Source organism: Quercus suber, unplaced genomic scaffold (assembly GCF_002906115.3).
Source record: "Quercus suber isolate HL8 unplaced genomic scaffold, Cork oak 2.0 scaffold_424, whole genome shotgun sequence".
Lineage (NCBI taxonomy): Eukaryota > Viridiplantae > Streptophyta > Magnoliopsida > Fagales > Fagaceae > Quercus > Quercus suber.
In genome coordinates, this window is record NW_027069875.1 from 96,529 (window position 1) to 109,785 (window position 13,257).

A 13,257-nucleotide genomic window follows, 5' to 3' on the forward strand; every position below is an offset into this window, starting at 1 on the left:
ACTATTGTTTTTCTTCCCTCTCTTTTTTCCTCCTTCTTTCTGGGGGCTCATTGACAGGTGCTCCCCTCTATTATATAGTCACTCCTACCCTCATCTCCATCGTCCACGTGCTCCCCATCCATGAACTTGCTCAAGTACCTGTCACGTCATGCAGCTTCTTTTCATCTCTGTGTGAGTGGCGGTAGGTTAGGATGCACTGTTCAGAGGTCTTCTCCACATAAATGCGGCCAGAAAAGCTGTTGCAATGCATTGAATACTGTGGCAGCAGCCTTTCCCTCAGATATTTCCCCATCCTTATCGTTCCTGAATATACTTTGAGCTTATCTTGATCAGGTGGAGTCCTCGGACAGTCATTCAGGCTTTTCCCTTACTCAATTAGTCTCCGATATCATACCAGAGCAAAATATCTTCCTCGGATAGGAGATGTCCTCCTCGGACGGCGATGATCCTTCACCAAGAGGATTCCACTTCACTCTGGGCCTTGTTTTCTCCGCATCCGTCTTTTCAGATGTGAAACAGTCCTCTCGTGGGCATTCGGCCCATTAACTTGGGCCTGACCCCCTTTTCCCCCACAATAGCCCCTCAAAATTTTATTTCTTTTCCACGCAAGCGGGAAGAAAGAATAAGATTTTGATTTGATGCGCGGGAATGGATAAAAATGAAAATAAAATAACACAAAAGAAATCAACAGAAGTAAAAAGTCATAAGTACCCCTGTTTACACGCGTGAGATTGTGGAGACGCGCACCTCATTAATACCGCTGTAAATCTCTCATTCCCAAAGTAGCGCATCAACTACTTCAGGCGGCTGTGTCTCCTGCATCCAACGGTGGATTGTTGATCAAACGGGTAGGGTTTGCCCTCGTGATTCGAGCGAGATGAATGATACCGCTCCGTTTGTCCCCATATATAAATCTCTGAAGGCAGTTACTTTTCTTACTTTACACACATTCATAACACCCAGAGCATTTTCAGAGCTTCCGGAGAGTTCCCTTCTTCAAAAGCACTTCACGCCCTCTCGGATTTCTGCATCTTCTGCCTTCAGGATCCCACCTAAAAGTACATTCCGAATTAGGGAATTCGTTTCATTCATGCTAGTGGCTAGTGTAAGTCTCGGTGTCTCCTGAGCCTTTATTTTCTCCTCGGCTACCATTTTCTTCCATCAACACCATCTTCCCCACTATTTCATTCATTCTTTTTAGAAATGGGTAAATTCCAATATCTCGTCGATAGTCCGGCGTTGATTGAGGAGTTCAAGAGAACCCACCACATCCCACAGGGGGTAAATCTGAGGTATTGCCCCCCGGAGGGACTATTACTAGCTCGACAAGAAGGAGAGGTCATAATTCCTATGATCGCCTTCATTGAAGGGGGAATGACCCTTCCTATGGGTCCCGTGACCCTAAACTATCTTCGTAACCATAGGCTCTCTCCCGATCAGTGCGCGCCCAACACCTTTAAGATTTTAGGGGCCTTTGATGCCGTAAATGAACAATTAGGCCTAGGGCTAACTTGGCACGACTTAGTATACCTGTATGAGTGTCGTGGCCAAAAAGGAGGGGGTTATTACCTTAAATCCCGCTCCGATGTCGTGAGGCTATTCTCCTGCCTTCCTAAATCCAATAAGGGAATGAAAGACGATTATTTGATCGTCTCGGGCGCATGGCACGATGGTCTACACTGCCCGACCGAGCCAGGAGAGCCAGGTGTGCCTTCTCGGACTCAAGGTCTTTAACCATAGTCTTAGGGCTTTCTCTTTCAGCAATTACTCCTTTGTCTATCCTTGTATCTGATTTCTGACCTAATCTGCTGTGTTTGTTTTACAGATAAGATACATACTGCTCCTCGACTGAGCCTTACCAACGTGCCTGCCCTCAACTATCTACTGCGCTCGGAGATATACGTCAGCGAAGACGGACAGTTGAGGTCCGTTCCGCTCATACTTGGTTACACCCCCAAGAAAGCAGACGTCCAGCCAGCGGGGAATGCAATTACACAGGGTGACTATAGGTTGCAGCGCATAGACGTTGCTCGGAAGAATTTTTTAGCGCCCTACGACCTCGCACCGGTTCCACACCCCAATCCCCAAGGTGTTCCATTGCTCATCCGACCAGTTCAGCAAGTTCCCCTTGCACAGCCGACCGTGAGAGAAAGGGTCGACTCTTCGTCCGCCTCCTTGGACGCATAAATTGACAAGTTCAAATTTGAAGGGGAAAGCGAAGGAGGTATCCACATAATTCCTTCGGACTCCGAAGAGGAACTTGACAGACAGTCTTGTGTCCGGCCTCCTCTCTTGCTGACTACAGTCCCTGAGGACTCTTCAGAGGAAGAGATGTCCGACCTGAGGCTACTCCTAAAGAGAAGGAGTAATAAAGTTGAAGTCAAAGGGACGGGGACTTCTCGCCCTACGGTTAATTTGCCTCCACCTCCTCCCGCCCCACAGGTTCCTGATCCGTCTCTTAAACCTATACTGGATCTAAAGAAAAAGAGGCCGATGGAGCCTGAGGACAAGGAGAAGGGGTTGCCACCCAAAAACAAGCAGCAGAAGGTGGTCAAAGAGCCCCGCCAAAAGAGGGCATCCTCGGTGGAGAGCAGAGAGGAGCCTCCACTGGCCGAGGTGCACTGAGGACAATGCATATGGTCCCCTCGGCTAGAGCTCGACGGCGTCCCCTTCCCCTAGGAGACCTCGGTCAGGAACTACGACGGGGGTCGTGCTGCACTGATAGCCGAGGCGCTGCAGCAACCTTTGCTTCTGCCCCGAGACATGGATTCATATAGGCGTTTTAGCCAATATGAACTCTTCATGTCTTTGAAGAGGGATTTGGCCATGGTAAGTATGCCCTTTTCACCCCTTGGCTATAATGTGGATTTTCTATGTTTGTATACTAACACTGTCACTTTGTTCAGATCACCCAGCAGGTCTTTGTGGCTGAAGAATGGAACCGCAAGACCCATGTGGAAGCCCAGGCCGAGGCCCAAGCTAGGTCCGAGGCAGAGAGAGCCTTGGACAGCCTGAAGGGAGAGATTTCTAAGCTTTCGGAGCAGCTAAAAGGAGTAGCCCAAGAAAGGGATAGCCTTGATGCTGGTCTCAAGAACGCTGAGTCCCAGGCCGAGTCTCAGCGCAGACAGCTAAGTGAAGCCCAGAAAAATCTGGCAGCAGAAAGGGAAACCACCAAGGCGCTTCATGCCGAGCTGCTGAAGGCTAAAAAGGCTGCCGAGGAAGCTCAGAGGGACGCCCAGCTGGCTAAGGAGGCCACTGAAGCTGAGAAGAGGGCGTCCTATCAGTTGGGGGTGGAGACAACAGAAAAAGGTCTCACCGAGCAATTTGCCTCAGTTGCTCGGGATTACTGCGACTTGACTTGGGGCAAAGCACTGGATGCTGCTGGAGTGCCCCTCGACTCAAATCTTAGACTGCCAGAAAATATTTTCTATGGTGAAGACATTCGGCAGTATCCAGATGATGATGCCCCTCCTGCACAACTCTCAGAGGCCTCTGAGCTGCCTTTGAATGAGCCAAATCCCTCGGTTACCCTTGAGCCTAGCCAGGGTCTTCCATTGTTAGGTGATCAGGTCTCTTCCACTGAGCCCCAGCAAGAAAAGGGTGAATTTTTGGAAGGGGAGAAACTGCCCTCAGATCCTCCCCGTGAAGTCCCAACGTAGACTTAGATATTTTATTTTATTTTATATATATATATATATATATTTTATTTGCAGTACTAAGGTTTAGAAATTTAACATAAAACTCCAAAAAAAAAAAAAAAAAAAGGGATGGTTAAAAAGTAGCATAAAATTAGTGTTTGTTGTTTTTGTCATTCCAAGTTTCTGACATTATGTAGCAATAAATTAATGGTACATGAGTAGAATTCTTGTACGATACACAAATTAATTAAAAATTACATGTAAAAAAAGAAAAAAAGAAAACATGTTAGTAATATGTAATAAAAATTATTTTAATAATTAGTGAGTCATCTAGGTAAATTAATTGTCTTACTAATTAATTAGTTACATCTTACATGACAAAAATGTTGGTGTAGGTGTATGTTCCAAACACTTTTATTATTTATTTTTTCTAGCCATTGAAAATTTATACGTAAAATAGCCATTGGACAATTATGATAAAAACAGTTGTTGGGCAATAATGGATAATATAAAAGCTGACCAATAACTATAGACCATTATTGTCATGAATAGCCTATATAGTACCCATCATCACACCCTTTCTTATAAGTCATATTTTATCGCTCTATATTTTATATATACACAATTATATTATATTTCTTTCCTACATATTTTTCTACAATATATATTTGTTCTAAGGAAAGGCAATAGAGGGCTGTTCTTGATCTTTCGTGAGTGGAAGTGCGTCCATCTTGAAGGTTGATGCTATAGTCTAATCTTGGGGGGTTGTTTGGTCAAGAGAATCAGTTGCACTAAGTTTTACTCTGGGTGGCACGAATCAATCTTTAAGGACAACGCTTTCGTAGTGTGATTCTATATTATTATGAGATTGTTTTAAACTTTTTTTTAATTTTATATCCTTGCTAATTATTGAGAATATTATTTGTTGTATTAAAACTTGTTTATTCAATAAAATATTTCCGGCAAAAAAAAAATATTAATTTTAGGTGTAAAAGTAAAACATACATAGAGCCACCTCTTGTAGGCATGACCTGTAGTATGTTTTAAAATATTAAAACACAAAATTACGATAGATGATCAAAATCAAACATAAAAAAAATTATTTTATATTTCTTGAAATATTTTTGTAATGGAACTATAGTTGGAGTTGAATTTAAATTTTTTAAAACTTAGGTAATTGATTTTTGAGATAGGTTAAAGTTATACCTGGTGTAACTTTAACAGAGTTACACCTTTTATAGACTATTGATTATTATTAGATCTAAGGGTCAAAAAACACTAATAGTAATGTCATTATTACTCCCTAGAAATTAGTGATTTAGGCATTAACTCATGTTATTAAAGGAAAAAAAAAAAAAAACCACAGCATTGTGAAGCAATCTAAACAAGAAGTCTCCCTTCCTTTTAGTGTTTTTGTCATACTGATTTTTCTTTTTTAGGGGCCAGATATAACCTTGACATCAAGATTAAAGATGAATATAGGGGGCAAGATAAATAACCAGAAGTATTGACTCATTTCATAACTCAATTCTCCTGAAACAGTATCCCTTGGTATCAAAATGTGGCTTCATAGGCCGATTGGAACTTTAGCCTTCAATCTCAAATTATGGGTACGACCTCAAGCTTGAAAACTTCCCAGGAGGATCCGAAACATATGAATCATTTTTAAATTCTGCTATAGTCTCCCAGTGGACTAAAATTCTATTAGAGAACGATTGTTATTTTGTTTATTAAAACAAAATAAAGATAGCTTGTATTAACAATTTAATCTTGAGCATTTTATGAATGGTGAAGGCTCGAAAGTATAGTAAAAAAATAAATACGGAGGAAGAAGATGATGATATGAAAGAAAAAAAAAAAGGAGTTAATTCAGTGGTTTTTTTTTTTTTCCTTTTAATAATAAGAGTTAATGCCTAAATTACTAATTTCTAGGGAGTAAGAATGACATTACTATGAGTGTTTTCTAACCATTAGATCTAATAGTAATCAATGGTCCATAAAAGATGTAACTCTTGTGAAGTTACACCAGGTATAACTTGAACCCATCTCTAGATTTTTACCCAGAAAAAAACTGACAATATTAAATTTAAATTTAAATTTCTTAAATTTTTTTGGTAAAAAAATTTAATTGACATAGAATTTTAAATTTCATTAAATATATATATATATATATATTAAATCGTAGCCTTTGACTTAACTTTGAATTTAAATTTCTTAAATTTTTTTGGTAAAAAAATTTAATTGACATAGAATTTTAAATTTCATTAAATATATATATATATATATATTAAATCGTAGCCTTTGACTTAACTTTGACATTTTTACAACTCTCACATTTTTACACATCAGCATTATTTAAATTAAAAAAAAAATTATGATTTAGTTCTAATCCACAATATTAAAAAGAAAATTCAACTAAAATAATAATAAAAAATTTTATTTTGGCATTAAAAAATGCCACATCAACATCTAAATTAAAAAAAAAAATTATCAATTTTAACTAAATAAAACAAATTAAAACAAAATTAAAAACCAAAAATCACATGAATTGAGATCTAAGTTTTTTGAACAAGAGCACAAACCCACAAACGCAAATTTAAGAACACAAAATTAAAAACCAAAAATCACAATCCCTGTAAATAAAAACACAAAATTAAACATCAAATCCACATCAAATTAAACATGAACAAGAAATTAAACATGAACACATTAAACATTTGAACAAGAAGACAAACCCAAAAAATTAAAAACCCAAAAAATTAGCATAAGATCCACATCAACACAAAATTAAACATGAACAAATCCGAAAAATCAAACCCCCACACCACCAAAGCATCAAACACAAAACTCAAACCCAGATTTTCGGCCCCTAAACACAAAAACACTAAACTCAAAACCTAGATTTTTGGGCACCAAAGAAAATAGAAGAAAAGAAAGAGTAAGATTTTCTCATCTTTTCGAGAAACCAACACAAAATCAACTTAAACCAACACAAAACTCAACAATTCGAAACCCAACGATCAACGACCCATCAAACAACAGTGAGTCCTTTCTGGGCTTGGTCTATGGGTTTCACATCAAGTTCTTTGCCGATGATTTCTTCTTGCTCGTGTCTGCCTAGGTTTTAGTTCCTCCTCTTTTTCCTTCTCATCTCTCATGGCTGGGATCGAGCTCAATGAGAGGCTGAAGTGCTGAACCAGAGAGAGTAAAAGGGAGAAGCTGAACCACGAGAGAGAGAGAGTGTGTGTTTGTGGAAGTGGTGGGTGGGCTTAATTTATTGGGTTTATTTTAATTTATTGGGTTTGTGTATGCTTAATTTTGTGTTTTTTTTTTCTAAGAAAAAAGTGAGAGAAAATGTCAAATAAAGGAAAATGTTCTTCTTGTTCTTAAATCTGGGTTTGTGTTCTTGTTGTTTTTGTTCAAGATACACTTAGATTTCAATTCATGTGATTTTTGGTTTTTATTCTATTTGTAATTTTTTTATTTAGTTAAAATTGCTATTTTTTTTTTTGTAAAATTTAGATGCTAACGTGGCATTTTTTAATACCAAAATAATTTTTATTTTATTTTAATGGTTTCGTTTGCTACTTAGGATTTTGCTATTGGGGCATTGATGGAAATGACTAAAATAAATGGCGCTTTTCTAAATAGAGACTAAATGTGATAAAAATAAAATGTAAGGACCAAAATGGCAATTAGGGCAAAACATAGGGACAAAAAGTGTATTTCTGCCTTTCTTTTTCAATGAAGTTGTTTACCAACAAACTATGGCAGACACTACCCATTACCATGAAAAAGTTGGACATGTGGCCATGTTGCCACCATTCATTTGCTTTGAATTTTTTTAAAACTTTTTTTTTTCATTTAATTGCTTTTTTAACTGCATTATTTATTGGATTTGACCTGATATTTTTTTTTTTTTGAATGCTAAGTATTTTAACACACACATTGGGAGAGTGGAGAATGTCTTAAAAAAACTGACTGTAGTATATATCCAAAAGGGCCTATTTGACTGGACTTTGATTCCTAATGGCTAATACTATAAACCCATGTATTGGCATATTAAATTCATATATTGTTACTGTAAATTTAAGATTTATATCATAAATTAAACAAATGCATATAATATGTATAATATTTTAAATATTTATTAAAAAATATATAATATTATACACATTTGCATAAAAATATATGTAGGGGTAAAGGCCCAAATCCGGTATTGGGCCTTGGGCCTTGGCCGAGAACATGGGTGATCCGAGGACGATTAAATAGTAGCAAGTGGTTTAAGCTCATAGGAAGCTCATAGGAATACCTCCTCGGATAGGCTAAACACGAATTTGATGTAGATCCTAATGATTAAGGCGACCTTCTAGGAAGCTTTAGTGGCAGGGACGTACTTCTCAAGTGTACTAGAAAGTAGAAGCTAGGAGATACCTAGGGAAAAGCTGTTGTCATCGCATTAAATGCCTTGTAGCTAACTTTCTGTCCACATTTATGTGGAGAAGACCCCTGAACAGTGCTGTCTTTGCTACCACAACTCACAGAAAGCCAAAAAGGTTGTCTGATGGAACAGACACTCAAGTAGTGACTTGGATGATCAACAAATGGAAGACCAAGATCATTAGGAGAGAGATATATAATGTAAGAGACCCCTGAAGGAAGAGAGATCGAAAAATCAGGAAAGAAACACTGTAGTAATCTAGAACCAGACTTGTAATCAAACTTCAAAATCAATACACAAAAATTAGTCTCCTTGGACTCCACTGAGGACCTTTTTCCTTAATGAAAGCTTGTTATTTTCCCTTTTTGTCATCAAGATCTATTTATTTGTTGCTTAATTCATTAAAGTCCAGTTTTCCAACTCATTCTCTACAAATTTATTGTTTGGGTTTTTTGGGCCTAAGTCCATATACTTTTTGGGCTAGGAGTTCAAATCAGGTCCTTACAATATACAATGTTGTAGACATTTTTTTTTTTAATCTATTACATAAATCTTATCTAGATAGTATAATGTAAAATAATAAATTTTTTTTATTGTGATTATTTTTTTAATAGTTAATAATATTTTGTTGATTTTTGAAACACTATAATGAAAGTTGTGATATAAAAAAATACATTTTAAAGATGATATTTATATTTTTTTGAATTATTTTAGTCAATTTTTTTTTTTTATACTAATTTAATATATTTATTTATTTTTTAAATAACTATTAAGTTAATTATGATGCCATCACTATTCAACTTTGGTTGGACCTCAGTTTGACTTTAAAGACATTGAACCTTTTCGTTCTCCAGTTCTTTGAATAGTCTAGGTTTTAAAACCATGATATACTCAAAATATGTGTCATTGAATGGAAATAGCATTGTTATTTGTTCACTTTATTCTATGATAGTAGGAGGTTCTCATGAATTTAATAGTTTTTCTATTTTCTTAATTTGATTAAAAAAACTATATTCCTATTTTGTAGAATTTATTTTGAAGTTAGATCAAGAGCTCTATATTGAACATATTAAAGTCCAGGTGTGTTATTAGTTACTATTAATTTATAATGATATTTTTATGATTGTAGGGTTAGGATTTATGGCCCAAGCCCAAAACAATAAATTTGTAGAGTATGGGTGAAAGAGCTAGGTTAAGTATTGGATTGACAACAACGAATCACAACTTTCAAACACGAGCCAATATGAATCTACACGTAAAGCCTGAAAATCCGAAGAGCTATATTATTGTTTATCTGATGAACAAAGGTCCTAGGGTTACAGTTAAGTTCTCTCTTTCTTTTTTATTCTTTTCTTTTTCTCCCCCCTTACGTTAGGAGTTTCTTTCCTTTATATAACCTCCCTTCTCTTCATCTCCATCGTCCACTTGTACTTCATCCGTGAATCTACTTGAGTATGTGTCACGTCAAGCATCTTCTTCAGCTCCGTGTGAGTGGCGGTAGGTGAGGATATACTGTTCAAGGGTTTTCTCCACATAAATGCGGCCAGAAAAGTTGCTGTAGAACATTAAATACGGTGGTAGCAGCTTTCCCCTTAGATATTTCTTCATCCTTATCGTCTCCCAGTGTACTCAGAGCTTATCTTGATCAGGAGGAGTCCTCGGAAGATCATTTTGACTTCTTATACGTTCAATTGATCTATACTATTCTCGTCAGAGGACTATAACCTCTTCGGACGGAAGATGACCTCTTCGGATTGTAATCATTCTTCCCTTTGAGGGTCCCACTTCCAGATGGGCCTTGCCCTTACCATCTCCTTCTTCTCGGTCGCACAATAGCTCTCATATGGGCTCTCGGCCCATTATGTTGGATTGGGCCCTTTTCCCCCCCCCACAATGATCAATAAGTTTATTTAATGCATTGTAAAAAATTAAAAATGTCCTTTATTAAATACTCTTTTTGTTTAAAGTAATATTATTTGATTATTGTAAATGAATCTTTTTGTTTAAAAACATTACTTTTTGAAGGTTCTTAAAGGGCTCAACCTCCCAATACAAATGGAAAATTTGAATGGAAAAACATTTATTTTCCAACTTGAACTAAATGACTATAAACTCTATTATAGAATCTGACAAAGCAATTTAAACTTGATAAAATGACAAAAGTACATATTTATTTAATATAGCAAAATTACTAATTTGGTATTTTACTTCTACATGTAATATTTTAGAGTAAACATTAGGTCCGGCTGTGGCGTAAAACACAGGTTTTACGCCAGCCAATAGACCTTCACCGCGTCACCTATTGTATTGTCATTGCTTAAACCAGATTTAGAGAAACTGAACAGAACGATTAAAAAAAAAAAAAAAAGGTTTCACGCCGTTTGGTTTGGATCTGCTTCACCTCTGCTTCCTTCATGTCGTATCCTCTCCTTCACACCATGATAGCCCAGACCCAGTTCCTGAGACCAACCCAGTTCCTGAGACCAAAAAGAGTTCAAAGGCTACATATTCGAAGAAGACTGGCGATGAGTTAGGGAAAACTAAAGCTATTGCATCAACTGGCGTGAAGAAAGTTAAGGAACCGCTGTGGGTCTTCATTGGATCAGAGACAAGTACCAGAAGAACTAGCTGATGATGCATGTCTTGTTTTCAATAATCATCATCTTTTTTTGTTCTTCAATTTTATTGGGGTGTATATAATCTTCATTCTTCTGAAACTTCTATTTATTTTCTTTGCTCCTACTTTTGTTTAATAAAAACTCATTGTTGCTGTGTACAGATTTGATTAGAGCCAGATCTATTACACTTGTCTCTTTATAAGGGGTGTATATAATCTTCATTCTTCTGAAACTTCTATTTATTTTCTTTGCTCCTACTTTTGTTTAATAAAAACTCATTGTTGCTGTGTACAGATTTGATTAGAGCCAGATCTATTACACTTGTCTCTTTATATATATGCAATTTTTCTTTTCTTCTTCTCTTTTTTATATTTATTTATTTTGTTATTGAGAGGGGTAGAAAAATCAGAAGGGATATAATCGTGGCAGGAAACCAAACTATCATTATCAACAAAATCTGTATGAGAACTGTTAAAAAAAATCATGAAACTAGATTGTAATGGCATTTTCTGTTTCCAATTTTTGTTTTGCAGACGACACGGCGCGAAGGAAGCAGATGTGAAGCAAATCCAAACGGCGTGAAACTTTTATTTTTTATTTTTTATTTTTTATGAAATCGTTCTGTTCTGTTTCTCTAAATCTGATTTGAGTCATGAGAATACAAAAGGTGACGTGGTGAAGGTCTATTGGCTGGCATAAAACCTATGTTTTATGCCACAGCGGAATGTTTACCCTATATTTTATTACATTTACAAGCTTATATTAGCAATACTACAAATGATTGTGAGAGCAACTTATCAAGTGAAGAGAATAGTGATTCTACAAAGTTACAAAAAATTATTGTTGAAGGCAATGCCAATGTATAACTCACACCAACACATGCACTTAAAAAGAACAAAATGAGTTATTTAATAACTATTACAAAGCAACAAAAGAAGAAGATACAAAAAGTTATTTAAAATTGCAAAAAAAAAAAAAAATCACAAAAAATTATGAAAAACATTTTTTGTCTTGCAATTGATTACAAATTGTTATTTTAACATTGCAATATTTATTGGATAATTGAGGATATTAGGTGTTTGGAATCCTAATTTTTATATAAATTTTTTTAATTGATATGTTCCATTTACTAAGGCAATAAAACGAAAGTTTTTAAGGTTGTTGAGCACTGTCAACAACATTGCATATGTGATAACTTAAATTCTTCTTTTATTGTTGGATTTTTTTTCATAGCCAATAGATTTCCCATGTATCGCACGGATTAGCGACTAATAATACATAAGTTGAAGAAAATAAAGATAACTTCCACAACCAACCAAAGCATAAGCACAACAAAACTATGTGTTAGGTTCTAAAGATTTAGGATTTTATGTATTTAGAACTCTAATGTGTAATGTTGGCAAACCATGATCAAAATAATATGTTTAGTCTTGTTTAGACTTGCTCAAAGTTGTGTCTTTTATGTAAAGTTGGAATCAAGTGGCTGCAGAAGTATTAGTAACTTTCGGCCTGGTTCAATCGATCAGAAATTAGACTCGATCGATCGAAAGTCGCGTATCAGCAAAATCAGCAAACGTAAAAAGGCCATAACTTATTCGTTTGAAGCCCAAATCAACCCTAAAAAAAAAAAAAAAAAAAAAAAATCTGATTGTGGTTTTTGTTTTTGTTTTTGTTTTTTTTTTTCAGCTAGCCTGGATTCTTTTTTCATATATGCAAAACAAATTGCGCTGGTGTTTTTGACTTAACTATTCCAATACTTAAATACCAGAAATTGAACGTTTGTGCTGTAATGGGTTAATATCTGACTACTTAAATTGAATTTATCTTATGATAGGTGGTTGTGTTCAGGAGAATAGTGGCAAATTCAAAGGAACAGGCATGTGGAAGCTTCCTACTGGGGTTGTTAATGAAGGATCTTTTCAAAAGATAAGAAAACATTTTTTACATAACTCGATTTCTAATGGTTTGAGTTACATAGTAAATTGGCCTATAAAGCCAAGGTGCTAACATGGATTCAAAAGGACATTTTTTCAAAGAAATATGTTTTGGTTCCTATTGTTTGCTAGTAGGTTTCTTTCCATTAACTTGACTGTAAACATTTTGTTTATTGTCAATGGATGGGATTTTATGATGCTGCCTTGTTTCTTTGTCCTAGAGATATAATCGGATTTTATTGTTTCAAATACCATTTCTTTAGGCATCACTGGAGCCTCTTGATCTTCTGCCACTTTGGTGAGAGCAAAAAATCAGAAACAAGAACACCGTGCATGTTGTTGCTGGACTCACTTGAGAAGGCAAACCCAAGGCAGCTTGAACCAGATATAAGAAAGTATGTATGCCAAAACCTACCTCCATGTGTTGGTATAATTGTTTATTCAATGTTTTATTTATTTATTTTTTTTAAAATTTCCAACAAATTTGTATTGGACATCTATAAAGCAGAGGGTAGGCTTGAGAGTAAAGACCCTATTTATCAAATTCCTCTCTTGGTGCCTAATGTGATCATTAATACGTGCTCTTGATTAATTTCCACCTCAATCCTATTGTTTTTCACTTGTAT

At 35.9% G+C, this 13,257-nt stretch overlaps 1 protein-coding gene across 1 annotated transcript; it reads left to right on the forward strand.

Moving 5' to 3' along the window:
* Window positions 1-2,689: 2,689 nt before the first annotated feature.
* LOC112003954 (uncharacterized) lies at window positions 2,690-3,659 on the forward strand. The gene is made up of 2 exons (XM_024036180.2): window positions 2,690-2,829; window positions 2,907-3,659. The coding sequence occupies exons 1-2, from the start codon at window positions 2,764-2,766 to the stop codon at window positions 3,657-3,659; spliced, it is 819 nt and encodes a 272-aa protein (XP_023891948.2). The 5' UTR covers window positions 2,690-2,763.
* Window positions 3,660-13,257: the final 9,598 nt, after the last annotated feature.